The sequence below is a fragment of the Eucyclogobius newberryi genome, unplaced genomic scaffold (genome assembly GCF_026437365.1).
Source record: "Eucyclogobius newberryi isolate DKJ021-1_F unplaced genomic scaffold, fEucNew1.0.hap1 SCAF_13, whole genome shotgun sequence".
NCBI lineage: Eukaryota > Metazoa > Chordata > Actinopteri > Gobiiformes > Gobiidae > Eucyclogobius > Eucyclogobius newberryi.
This window is the reverse complement of record NW_027315757.1, coordinates 32,998,313-33,010,812: the sequence shown is the minus strand read 5'-3', so window position 1 is coordinate 33,010,812 and position 12,500 is coordinate 32,998,313. Positions and strand designations below refer to the sequence as shown.

General features: G+C 41.4%; 2 protein-coding genes across 2 annotated transcripts in view; both read left to right on the top strand.

The window, feature by feature from the left end:
• Window positions 1–7,213, top strand: part of nags (N-acetylglutamate synthase) — a 10,422-nt gene extending 3,209 nt beyond the window's left edge. Inside the window, exons 3-8 of the mRNA XM_072443655.1 lie at window positions 2,196–2,400; window positions 3,629–3,809; window positions 4,990–5,029; window positions 5,576–5,707; window positions 6,159–6,341; window positions 6,422–7,213. Of these exons, the coding sequence (XP_072299756.1) occupies window positions 2,196–2,400; window positions 3,629–3,809; window positions 4,990–5,029; window positions 5,576–5,707; window positions 6,159–6,341; window positions 6,422–6,569 (889 nt within the window). The 3' untranslated portion in view covers window positions 6,570–7,213. The remainder of the gene's footprint in view (window positions 1–2,195; window positions 2,401–3,628; window positions 3,810–4,989; window positions 5,030–5,575; window positions 5,708–6,158; window positions 6,342–6,421) is intronic.
• Window positions 7,214–7,891: 678 nt separating this feature from the next.
• Window positions 7,892–12,500, top strand: part of LOC140358819 (beta-1,4 N-acetylgalactosaminyltransferase 2-like) — a 15,497-nt gene continuing 10,888 nt past the window's right edge. The window contains exons 1-4 of the mRNA XM_072443869.1: window positions 7,892–7,902; window positions 11,571–11,702; window positions 11,849–11,955; window positions 12,023–12,060. Of these exons, the coding sequence (XP_072299970.1) occupies window positions 7,892–7,902; window positions 11,571–11,702; window positions 11,849–11,955; window positions 12,023–12,060 (288 nt within the window). The remainder of the gene's footprint in view (window positions 7,903–11,570; window positions 11,703–11,848; window positions 11,956–12,022; window positions 12,061–12,500) is intronic.

Here is a 12,500-nt window from a genome sequence, read left to right as displayed (position 1 = left end):
ACATTGCCACTATATCGCCTCTATATCGCCACTACATCGCCTCTACATCGCCTCTATACCGCCTCTATACCGCCACTATATCGCCCCTATACCGCCACTATACCGCCACTACATCGCCCCTATATCGCCCCTACATTGCCACTACATCGCCTCTATATCGCCTCTATATCGCCTCTATATCGGCCCTATATCGCCCCCATATCGCCCCTACATTGCCACTATATCGCCTCTATATCGCCACTACATCGCCTCTACATCGCCTCTATACCGCCCCTATATCGCCCCTATATCGCCCCTATATCGCCCCTATATCGCCCCTATATCGCCCCTATATCGCCCCTATATCGCCCCTATATCCCCCCTATATCCCCACTATATCGCCCCTATATCCCCCCTATATCCCCACTATATCGCCCCTATATCCCCACTATACCGCCACTACATCGCCCCTATATCGCCCCCATATCGCCACTACATCGCCTCTACATCGCCTCTACACCGCCTCTATACCGCCACTATATCCCCCCTATATCCCCACTATATCGCCCCTATACCGCCACTATATCGCCCCTACATCGCCCCTACATCGCCCCTATACCGCCACTATGTCGCCACTACGTCGCCACTACGTCGCCACTATATCGCCACTACATCGCCTCTATATCGCCTCTATACCGCCTCTACATCGCCCCTATATCGCCCCTATATCGCCCCTATATCGCCCCTATATCGCCCCTATATCCCCACTATATCGCCCCTATATCCCCCCTATATCCCCACTATATCGCCCCTATATCCCCCCTATATCCCCACTATATCGCCCCTATATCCCCCCTATATCCCCACTATATCGCCCCTATATCCCCCCTATATCCCCACTATACCGCCACTACATCGCCCCTATATCGCCCCTATATCGCCCCTATATCCCCCCTATATCCCCACTATATCGCCCCTATATCCCCCCTATATCCCCACTATATCCCCACTATATCGCCCCTATATCCCCCCTATATCCCCACTATATCGCCCCTATATCCCCCCTATATCCCCACTATACCGCCACTACATCGCCCCTATATCGCCCCCATATCGCCACTACATCGCCTCTACACCGCCTCTATACCGCCACTATATCCCCCCTATATCCCCACTATATCGCCCCTATACCGCCACTATATCGCCCCTACATCGCCCCTACATCGCCCCTATACCGCCACTATATCGCCCCTACATCGCCCCTACATCGCCCCTATACCGCCACTATATCGCCCCCATATCGCCACTACATCGCCTCTACATCGCCTCTACATCGCCTCTACACCGCCTCTATACCGCCACTATATCCCCCCTATATCCCCACTATATCGCCCCTATACCGCCACTATATCGCCCCTACATCGCCCCTACATCGCCCCTATACCGCCACTATATCGCCCCTACATCGCCCCTACATCGCCCCTATACCGCCACTATATCGCCACTACATCGCCTCTATATCGCCTCTATACCGCCACTACATCGCCCCTATATCGCCCCAACATCGCCCCTATACCGCCACTATGTCGCCACTACGTCGCCACTACGTCGCCACTACATCGCCACTACATCGCCCCTATATCGCCCCTATATCGCCCCTATGTCGCCTCTACGTCGCCTCTATGTCGCCCATCCCTTCACAAGACTGAAATTGATACACTGTCTGGATACAACAGAGAATATAATTTCATTTACTGAACAACTGCGCCTCCAGTTGTTCCCCTTTTTTCACCTCTGCCAAAACTTAATCCAGTTTCAACTTTTCAACCATTTGACTGAAAATGACTTGATTATAGACTAGATTATAAGAGCTTTATAGTGAGATTTTGTTGTTTTAGTATTTTATTTTAAAACCTGGAATGATGGCAGGCCAGCGCTGTCCGCTCATTCATACAGTCTATGGTTAGGATCCCCAAGTTTCTCATATTAATTTTAACTTAATAATTGTTGAAGTCATTCTAACTGCAATAATTCCTTTGTGCTTTCGTGTGGACAAGTTTTTACAGCGATATGAACATTTAACCAGCAAAAACAATGATAAAACTCTTGCTTCTCACTTCTGCTCAGATTTAACACATTCATTAACACAAAGGGGTTGTTCACATTCTCATATCTGTCCTGTCATGAAAAAGACAATATCATATTTTGTCCCTCAGAGCCATCACTGTGGACACGGGCCTTCTGCAGTGGAGTCTGGACTGTGGGACCATCCCCATTGTCTGCCCGGTGGGGAGAGACGAGCAGCAGCGCTCTGTCATTCTGGACTCTACAGAAGTGACCGTGGCCATTTCCAGAGCATTGCAGCCACAAAAAGTCATGTTTCTCAACAAAAGTGGAGGCCTACACTGCCACCAACACAAGGTACAGCACACGTCCTCCATAAGGACGTCTTTTACAAATGCATCAATACTGTATACACTTTTCTTATATCAAAAATGTATCATCCCAATGAAAACACCACACAGTATTGATGACAAAAAATACTGACACACATTTGAATTTACATCAGCAAAGTATAGTCTTTGATTCATCTTCCAGTTCTGAAGATGAATCAAAGACTATGGTGGAGTGGCAGTTAGGCAGACTATGTGGGCCGTCTCACAGATTCAGTTCAGATGAGGTTTTTTTGTTTGTTATGCTGCAGTTTTCAGGTTTGTCATCAACATATTTTCGACACTAACATGACAGAACATTATGAACATCCTGGTGAATACAATTTCCTATTTTCTACCAGAACATAATTCTTAAAACAAGTTAACTTTGTTTTCTAGCTAAATCCATTCTCATCAACCAAGTAACTTTAAATGAATGGTTTTCTGTAATCCGAGCAGCTAGAAAGAAAAATAAGATGGATTCTGACAGAATGAACACTTTCAAAAAATGTATCTAACAATAAGATAAGATAAGATATTCCTTTATTGTCCCACATGGGGAAATTCCATTGTTGTAATGCAGGTAGATACAGAGGCAGATACAGAAGAAAAGAAGAAAAGATCAAAAGATGTGTATCAACAAAAACATACTTTTAAGAACATAAAACAAGCACAATGTGTTTCCCCTTTATTCCACAATAAATGACCTTCTCCGTCATATTCGGACCATTTCTTGGCCAATTCTAATGAGTTTTGGTCCTCATTACATAAAAAGGTAAGATTGGAGATCCCACTCGTGCGGAACCTTCAGTGTGAGCTCCTGCAGTCTGGAAGATAAAGAATAAAAACATAAAAACATGTCCAGTACTGATTGTACTGATTGTGCTGATTGTACTGTGTGTGTTGAGTGACTTGTACACTGTAATATGTGGTAATGTATGTTCTATGTGTATTTTGTTTATTTGTTAATGTTCCGGCTCCTGCTCCAAATCTCTACATTTGAGACGATAAATAAAGAAAACTTGTTTCTATTATCAAGCCATATCATATCAATATTGTGTATTACAGTGAACAAAATGTGAAATAACAATCCGTGTAGGTCGTATTTTCCTACTAAATAGTGTATAAAATATAATATTAGTTGATCTTATTAGTTCAGACTGTTGTGAGTGAAAGGCTCAGATGTTCACATTAGAAGGACGGTCCTCTCTGTGCAGGTGTTGGGCACCGTGTCCCTGCCCAGTGACCTGCCGGCCCTGTCCAGAGCAGAGTGGCTTCTGGACGTGGAGCGGCGCAGAGTGGCGTCTATAGCCGCACTGCTCAACCATCTGCCCAGCGAGTCCTCTGCGGTCATCACATCTGCTGACACGCTGCTGACCGAGCTGTTCAGCCACAAAGGTGCAGAGCAAACACCACACACTGAACGCTCACGGCAATGAACAAATGTGTTGTCACTTTTCATGCTTCGTCATATTGTAGTGTAAATCCATTTGAACTGTTGTAATGCCCATTATAGCGTTTAGATGTTTTTTTTCTAACATCTCACAATGGCTCAATGTATAAATATTGTTCAATCGTTTCCCCAGTTTGAGGGATGTAAATATATCAAATGAACATAAAAAGAAACACTTTGATGCATTTCAGAACATTATTGATTGTATTATTTATTACACCAATCTAAATACATATATTTCACTGACACAACTGGCTACGATCTAAAAATATTGTATTACTGTAAGAGAAGGTTTGAGAGGAGGGCAAGAAAGTCATATTATTAAAAAAACAAAAGAGTAGAAATGATGAATTATGGTTATGGCTGTGCAAGTACCGTAATGGATTTAGTTTGGAGACCAATTTCAATTTTGACTATTTCAAATAGTCAATGATCATCTTGGGCTTTTTAGTTGTGAAGTCTACAGCCAATCATCTGTCAGTTTGGACGAAAGTGGACGACTTTTCAAATGCCACTGATTAAAAGTCTGGTTTTAATTAAAAATATAATAAATCATATTACCTTGTGCCTTTTTAAAGGACAATTACGATGAACAAGCTCCTCCCCTCAGGGCAGCATGAATTCTTCTTCCTCAGAGCTTTTCTTTTAGATTTGACAATGACCTTTAGATTGTAACTGCAATGTCTTGAGCTAAACTAAATATAGAAGTAATTGAAACCCTTGACACCGTTGTATTTCATGATAAATCAACATGAAGTTATTATAAATTGCCGAGTTCTGCACTTCTGAACCTACAGACTGCTGAATCTGAGGAGCTGAACATGTGACTTCATCGTAGGACGGTTGTATTCTGATATTGAGGACAGTGTGAACATGAAATTCTAAAACATTTTAATATTCTCTTAAATGAAAAGAATTTTTTTGTAAACATTTAACACCGGTTTGAAGAGATCTCCATGAATTGGGACATGTGTACAAGACCGAGTCCCTTTATTGATGGCAACTCTGCAGTTTAATATTTCCTTCGTGCTGTTGTTAGTTTGAACAGAAATCAAGGCAAAATCAGCTTTTTCCTTTCTTTTTACAGGTTTACTTATTGTAATCTGGTCTATTCTTCTGTCACAGGGTCAGGAACACTATTTAAAAACGGAGACCCTATACACAGGTAAGAAGTATAAAAACACAAGTTGATCAAAGTTTTATCGAATTGTTTTTTATCGTGAAAAAGCACTTTTATGCACTTTTATTACACTTTTAAGTCATGACCTGTGGTTGTGACGGGTCAAATTAGCCCATTGTCCATTGTTGTCCATCCTATTGTACTGGAGAGGTGTGAAGTTGTGATGCGTGGCTCTGTCTTATTATAATGACCCACCTGAACTGGGCTTCACTCACTAAACACACTGAGATGCACTTATTAGAACGGCTCATGTCTCTGCAGCACATAAAGGCCTTGTTCACTTATTCTAAACCTTTTGTCTATTGTTAATTTAAAAAAAAAGTTTCAATATGAACATAAAGGACACTAGTAGGCATTTTATTTTGAAGTGCATTTTGATATATTTGATCTAAAGTTTCTAAACTAACGTCACAATTAGAATAACTCCAAATAGTCTTTTATTTTTATTTGGCAGATGTAGTTTTATTTCAGTGTTGTTGGCCAGTAGCGTTTTTTCTGTCCTGTTTTGTAATGTGTCTGTCACACTTCCAGGTACAGTTCCTTAGATAAACTTGATGTGGGGCGTTTGCTCGCGCTCATCAACACATCGTTTGAAAAAACACTAAACCAAGATTATGTCGAGTCATTGAAAGGACGTCTGCACACAGTCTACCTCTCGGAAGGGTATGTATATGTTTGATCACGGCTTTGTCTTCACTTACTCTGAATAGTGCTGATAATGGGATGTGACTGGGCCATATTCACCATGTTCTAAAGACGATGGACTTGTCTCTCTGTATTGTTTTTGTTTTTTGTGATGATGAGTTTAGAGGTGCTACCTAACTTTTAAAACTGCAGCAGCGTTTACAGGTTCTCAGCTTTTGTGGACTAGTTGCTTCTTCAAATTAAATGTAGGCTAAATATACAGGGAGTAAAGAATTGGCTGCAGATTGAAAACCCAGTGTCAGTCAATTGAAGAGTATCGAAAAGATTGCAAACTGTATTATGTGCATATATAAGTGCTAATCTAGTACGTTGTCTGTAATTCCAGAAAGATTTTGTGAACTATCCCCATGACATAGTTTTATGTCATTGGATGATTTATGAATGTGCATATTTACATGTGTGTTTATAGATACAGCGCGGCTGCAGTTGTCACGATGGAGCCTGTTAATGGCGGTACTCCTTATCTGGACAAGTTTGTGATCAGTGGCAGTAAACAGGGCCAGGGCACTAGCCACATTCTGTGGGAGTGTATCAGACAGGACCTGGGCAAACTGTTTTGGAGATCCAGAGCAAACAACAAGATCAACCCCTGGTAAGCCGCCCTGCAGTCCGATCCAGAAGAATATGTGTGCGTGTCATAAAGATACATTACTGTGTTCTGTGTGTCCATAGGTACTTCAAACAATGTGACGGCAGCTTTGCCAATGGCTCATGGACAGTGTTCTGGTTCGGCCTGGCAGACATCAGAGATTCATACAATCTAGTGGAGCATGCGAAGACGCTGCCCGACTCATTCTGCAGCCCAGCACTGGGCTCCTGACCAGTGTGAGACAAGAGCTGCTGCTTTTAAACGAAGAGGCTAAGCTGGGCCGATATATTGTAAACGCAGCACTTTTATAAAACCAGCCTGCTGAATGCTGTCTGCATAATACAGTATTTTACCTATTGCAAACCCTGACGTTAGAGCCACAAGAAGAGGTCAAATTTACTGTATTTCCTTGTAAAAAAGCTTTTTAAGTCATTCATGCCCAAAATTCAGGCATGTGAAGAATAACAATGTGCCAAAGGATTTGTGAAACTTCGTTAAATAGACAAAAATAGATACATCCTCTGGTCACAATAATGCAGCTTTAGAATGAATATTAATTAATAACATTTTTGTAAACCTTGACCTTGAAGATTGATTTTATCCCAACTTATCACAGTTGATGTACACTTAATACTGCCAACATAATAACTGTGCCCTTACTGGTTCAAATAAATAATACAATCACAACTGAGCCTGTGTTTCCAGAGCCTGAACCTGCAGACACATGTTTCACACGCTGCACTAGCACCGAGTCCTGATTGGCTCCGGTGCCGGGCTTTGTCAGGGTTTGGACTGGCCACTGAGGGACTCATGTGAGGCTCATTCTGCTTTCTGATTGGAGAATCGTCACGAGAAAGAAAGCACCAAATGAACATAAAAAAGTGTGTACATCACGTTCAATGTTCTTGTAATAAAGGAAAAAAATCTGTATTCAAATTGGTACATTTGATTTGAACTTGCTTATCTCGTATCTGGGCACACGGATCGGTCAAGCTCAGGGGGCCCAATACGTCGGTCGACCGGTCGATCGCAGAGGCAGCGAGTGTAGATTGCGCCGGAAAACGCTGGAAAGCTATAGAAGTATTTCGTGAGCCGAACATGTGTGTTGAAATCAAAGTCTTGTGCTCTTAAAATCAAAACCAAATCTTACACAATTTCTCTAACATGTCGACCAGCACTAAATAAGACACTTGTCCTGCTAATTCTAAAACTAGTATGCCACAAAAACTGTGTGTTACTAAATCTAAATAATAGCGAGTGACTCACAAATCCCCCATTAGCGGCTGCTTCATGTTCTGTCCCCAGAGAATGTGCATATGACTCATAAAAGACAGTGGCCAGGGCTATTATTACCGACCCATATAATCCTGGTGATCACTGGAGACTCATGAGGCTAAAGATAGGCCGCCGCCTCCTTCTCCTGCTGCTCCGCCCACGCCTGGTGAACGCACTTCTTTTGTGGCTTTTTGGCGCTCATGTGGCACTATTTGAAAACGCTGCCTTAGGTGAGATACAAGATCCTGTTGAAAAAGTACTGTATTTCACAAGTTGCTATGGCAACAAGGTGTGACAACAAGGCTTTTCAGCTGCCACCTTTGCGTTCAGAGTTTGGTTTGGTCATTCATGGCTTTCAGCGTCTTCATCATGAGGACTTTTCACAAGATTTTGTTTTGAATAACCTCTCAAGCCTTTCACATAAATGCACTCTCTCTTCTCATCCTATTGCACGTGCAGATTTATTCTTCCTTCATTGCATGAGTGATGTTTCTGCCTTGCTCAGGGTCAAGTGCCTAACGTTTTATTTTCTATTTTGCTTTAAGTTTAGAGGAAAAATAGCTTCTGTGACAATAAGAAAAACATAATATTATATATTTTACATCCTTCTTTGAGACGGTTGTCATGGTGATCCCGAACACTCCATTGATGTATGGTATGTATTTTAAACCCCCTTTCCCTTTAATCTAATATGGAACAATAATTTTCAATTAATCAGAATTTTGGCATTTTGTCCCGTAACTCCTGATCAGGGCGATGAGGCAGCACCTCGCGCTGCCTCTTGGAGCGCAGTCTAACGCCTCACAAACTGAGCTGGTGTGATGCAAATAATGTGTCGCTGTCTCTCTGTTTATAACGAATAAAACACTCTGACGATGTGCTCTGTTCTGCCATTTTCTGGATAATGTATGAAATGTATTTCTGAAACGTGTTTTAGGCTCACAGATTCATTATAAAACAGCAATAAAAGTTCACTCGTTGAGGCAAACAATACTTCTGCCTCATGGCAGAGGGCGCTCCTGAGCCCGGGGACTGTTAAATCTTCTTCGTACTTGAACTCGTTTATTTCGTATTTACAACCGACATATCATAATGTAAAGGTGAGACCAGACACTTGTATTTACTTTGGCTTGAAATAGCCTCAAGTGGAATTGATTTTGACCTTTTATAAAATATGTGTCACATGTTTGTTTAAAGAATGCTGATTTAAATGATGTTTAATGTGCTCTTTTGGGCTCATTCTCATTTGCCAATCGGACTCTGAAAAAGTCAGTGCCTCACTAGTTCCTAGTGGTAGTGGTAGTGGTGGTGGTGGTGGTGGTAGTGGTGGTGGTGATGGTGGTGGTAGTGGTGGTGGTAGTAGTGGTAGTGGTAGTGGTAGTGGTAGTGGTAGTGGTGGTGGTAGTAGTAGTGGTAGTAGTAGTGGTAGTAGTAGTAGTGGTAGTGGTAGTGGTGGTGGTAGTAGTAGTAGTGGTAGTAGTAGTAGTGGTAGTGGTGGTGGTAGTAGTAGTAGTGGTAGTAGTAGTAGTGGTAGTGGTGGTGGTAGTAGTAGTAGTGGTAGTAGTAGTAGTGGTAGTGGTAGTGGTGGTGGTAGTAGTAGTAGTGGTAGTGGTAGTGGTGGTGGTAGTAGTAGTAGTGGTAGTGGTAGTGGTGGTGGTAGTAGTAGTGGTAGTGGTAGTGGTGGTGGTAGTAGTAGTAGTGGTAGTAGTAGTAGTGGTAGTGGTGGTGGTAGTAGTAGTAGTGGTAGTAGTAGTAGTGGTAGTGGTAGTGGTGGTGGTAGTAGTAGTAGTGGTAGTGGTAGTGGTGGTGGTAGTAGTAGTAGTGGTAGTGGTAGTGGTGGTGGTAGTAGTAGTGGTAGTGGTAGTGGTGGTGGTAGTAGTAGTAGTGGTAGTAGTAGTAGTGGTAGTGGTAGTGGTGGTGGTAGTAGTAGTAGTGGTAGTGGTAGTGGTGGTGGTAGTAGTAGTAGTGGTAGTGGTAGTAGTGGTAGTAGTAGTAGTGGTAGTGGTAGTGGTGGTGGTAGTAGTAGTAGTGGTAGTAGTAGTAGTGGTAGTGGTAGTGGTGGTGGTAGTAGTAGTGGTAGTAGTGGTAGTGGTCTTGTTTCCTCACAGCTATGGCTTGAACTCAAAACATTAAGTCAGGATGTCAGGATGAAAGTACTTTTCACTTTTTAGTTCAGTAAAAAATGTTAGTGAGTAGAAAGTACAGATGCTCCTACAATGAAAAAGTAAAAATATCCACAGTAAAATTACTGAAGTAAATACAGCCCCCTACAGTACTTATTTAACTTAACTTTTCACCAGTGCTTTTAAATAGAAAAATGTTGAAAATGAACAAGCAGAAAACCTCAAAAATGTATGATTAAAAATGAAGAGATATTTGTGAAACGTTGTGAAACTGAGCCTCATGCTCACATCGCCTCCATCTTATTGCTTACAGGTGAAAACACTAAAAGTCTCAAGTTACTGTTTAGTTTAATCGCAGCAGGAAACAAAGTTTAGCAGCATTTCAAAGTGGGATGTGGCCTGATAACCGAAGAAGTCACTTCAGTTTGACTTGTGCTGCTCTGGGGAAAATACTCACACACTCCACACACTTTGTCCTCATAAAGGTAAGACGATTCAAGTAAATACAGAGGCTATATTTGTGTTTAGGTTTGTTTATTTGTAGGAGCTCCATAGCTTTCACTATCCCTGGGGACCTATCTAAAGAATCTGTGTACAACTGTACAACAAAGTCATATTATACAAGTTAATCCTGTTAGATTATATCAAATGGCTTTTCTTTTCTGGATCTGGTTTTGACAAGTAAATTGATCCCAAAAAACTGGTTAACTGATGTTAAAGATTGATTTGTGATACAATTTATTGTATTTTGTCTTTTTTTTAATTATAATTTATTTTGAGCTTGCAAACTCAAAGTTATAATTATATCTTATTATTTGGTTATCTGATTATTCTAGTGATGTTTTTTCTGGCCATGTGAATGTACCCATTATATTGTATTAATATGTTTGAAATATAGTGCCTCATAATATGTTAATATGTCTTCATGTGTTTTTTTTATGGACTCCAGTCTTAAATAAAGCGGTTGAATATAGCTTTCTATATCTTTCTCATTCTTGTTAACATTCATAACGGCATTAAGACAGTTATATTTCAGTTTATGCTTTATTTTATATACAAAAAGATGAATTAAAAACGCTTGGCCTGACTCACTGTTCCTCCTTGTTCCTCTTCTGCTGCTCATAGGACAGGAAACATTGCAGACGACCACAAAACTCAGACAATGAACACGAAACTTAACCTGGGCTTATACAACATTCTGAAATCTTGAATTGTCATGTACTAATCTAGTGTTTGTGTAATCGTTTTTGGATATAGGAAAAAATACATTTATCTGGCCCGACAGTTTTGAACTTCCTGATAACATCAAGAGAAGACAACCACGAAACACATCCTGTCCATCTTCATCCCTGTCGCACGATCAGGTAGAGTAGAGTCTCCACTGAAACAAGACTACACGTGTCCAATCTTAGTCTTTAATCTGATGTACATTTTACTTACAAAGGGTGCTTTTGTTTACACTTGGAACAACAGAACTGTACAGTGAATGTGACTGGTGTGTGTCCACAGATGGCCTGGTCTACAAAAAACAAACTGATGTCCGTCAGCGTCATCCTCCTCCTTTCCATCTCCTACTTTGTATATAACTCAGTTACAGTTGGTTTAAACTCTCCAGTTGGTTTAAACTCTCCAGCCACACCCCCCTGGTAAACTCTGCATCATGTCACCACACCTTGTTTGTTTTGTGATTTGTTTAATGCAGGGCACAATTTAATCAGTCAAAGAGGAAAAAACACCATTATTTTAATATCACGTTATCTGTTGATTTACTTGTGGCTTCAAGTGAGTAAATCCTTTTCAGAACTGTTTAAGACCCATGTCTCCTCTCCTCCAGGACGGCCCCTGCTCCATCAGGCCCTTGCGAGTGTCAGCCTGGTTCGGTGCAACTCAAAGATCACATTCCTAAGGAAGAGTTTGACAAAGTATTCCAACGGAGAAAAGAAGAGCTTGAGAAGCACAAGAAAAGGTGCAGGGGCATTGTTTGCATTGCAGCAGTTAACTTTATGTATTGTTTTTATGAAGAGTTTATTTTTTTTACCGGACATGCACTTGCAACAACTGCCCTGGGTGGATTTGTTGAGCAATAACAAAACAAATATTGGTTTTCTACAGAACCCCTGGTGAACTGTCCACACTGCTGGTGGCTCCGCCCAACTCTCCTCTGCAGTATCCCATTCAAGGCTTTACTGTTCTACCTCTGAGGAGCACTCTGGTTCCAGGTACAGCCCACAGCGGACATCATTTTGTGAATTTGATGGAGTAAATGTGAGTTCATCTTTGTCACAGGTTTAGCAGTGTCTGCTGGAGAGAGGAGCAGCTACAAGGTTAGTCTGATTTATGGTGTTTATAGTACAAAATACAGATGTTACAAGTCAAGGATACTATTAACTCCTCTCCAACTCTGGAATCTTCCAGTTTGTACAAGGATTAAATCAGATCACACACCTTAAGATGTCTCTGGTCATATGTCACTTCCTGTGCCACTAGAGCGTCTCCGCCCCATTTGGGTGAAAACATTCAGATACAGTGTTAACAGATAAGCCAGAGATATAAATTGTTAGAATGTTATTGTTTTGCTCCAAAATACAACGAAATATTGATCCTGGAAACACAGCAGTCAAGGACAGAGAAGTTATTGAATATCTTTAATTAGATCCCAAGGGACGCGGTGTATAGTGTCAAACAAATTGCCTAAAGATTGAATAAGAGAGTTGTAAATGTCGGGAGACAACACCTCCTGTCACTGTGTGGCTTCATTTTGTTA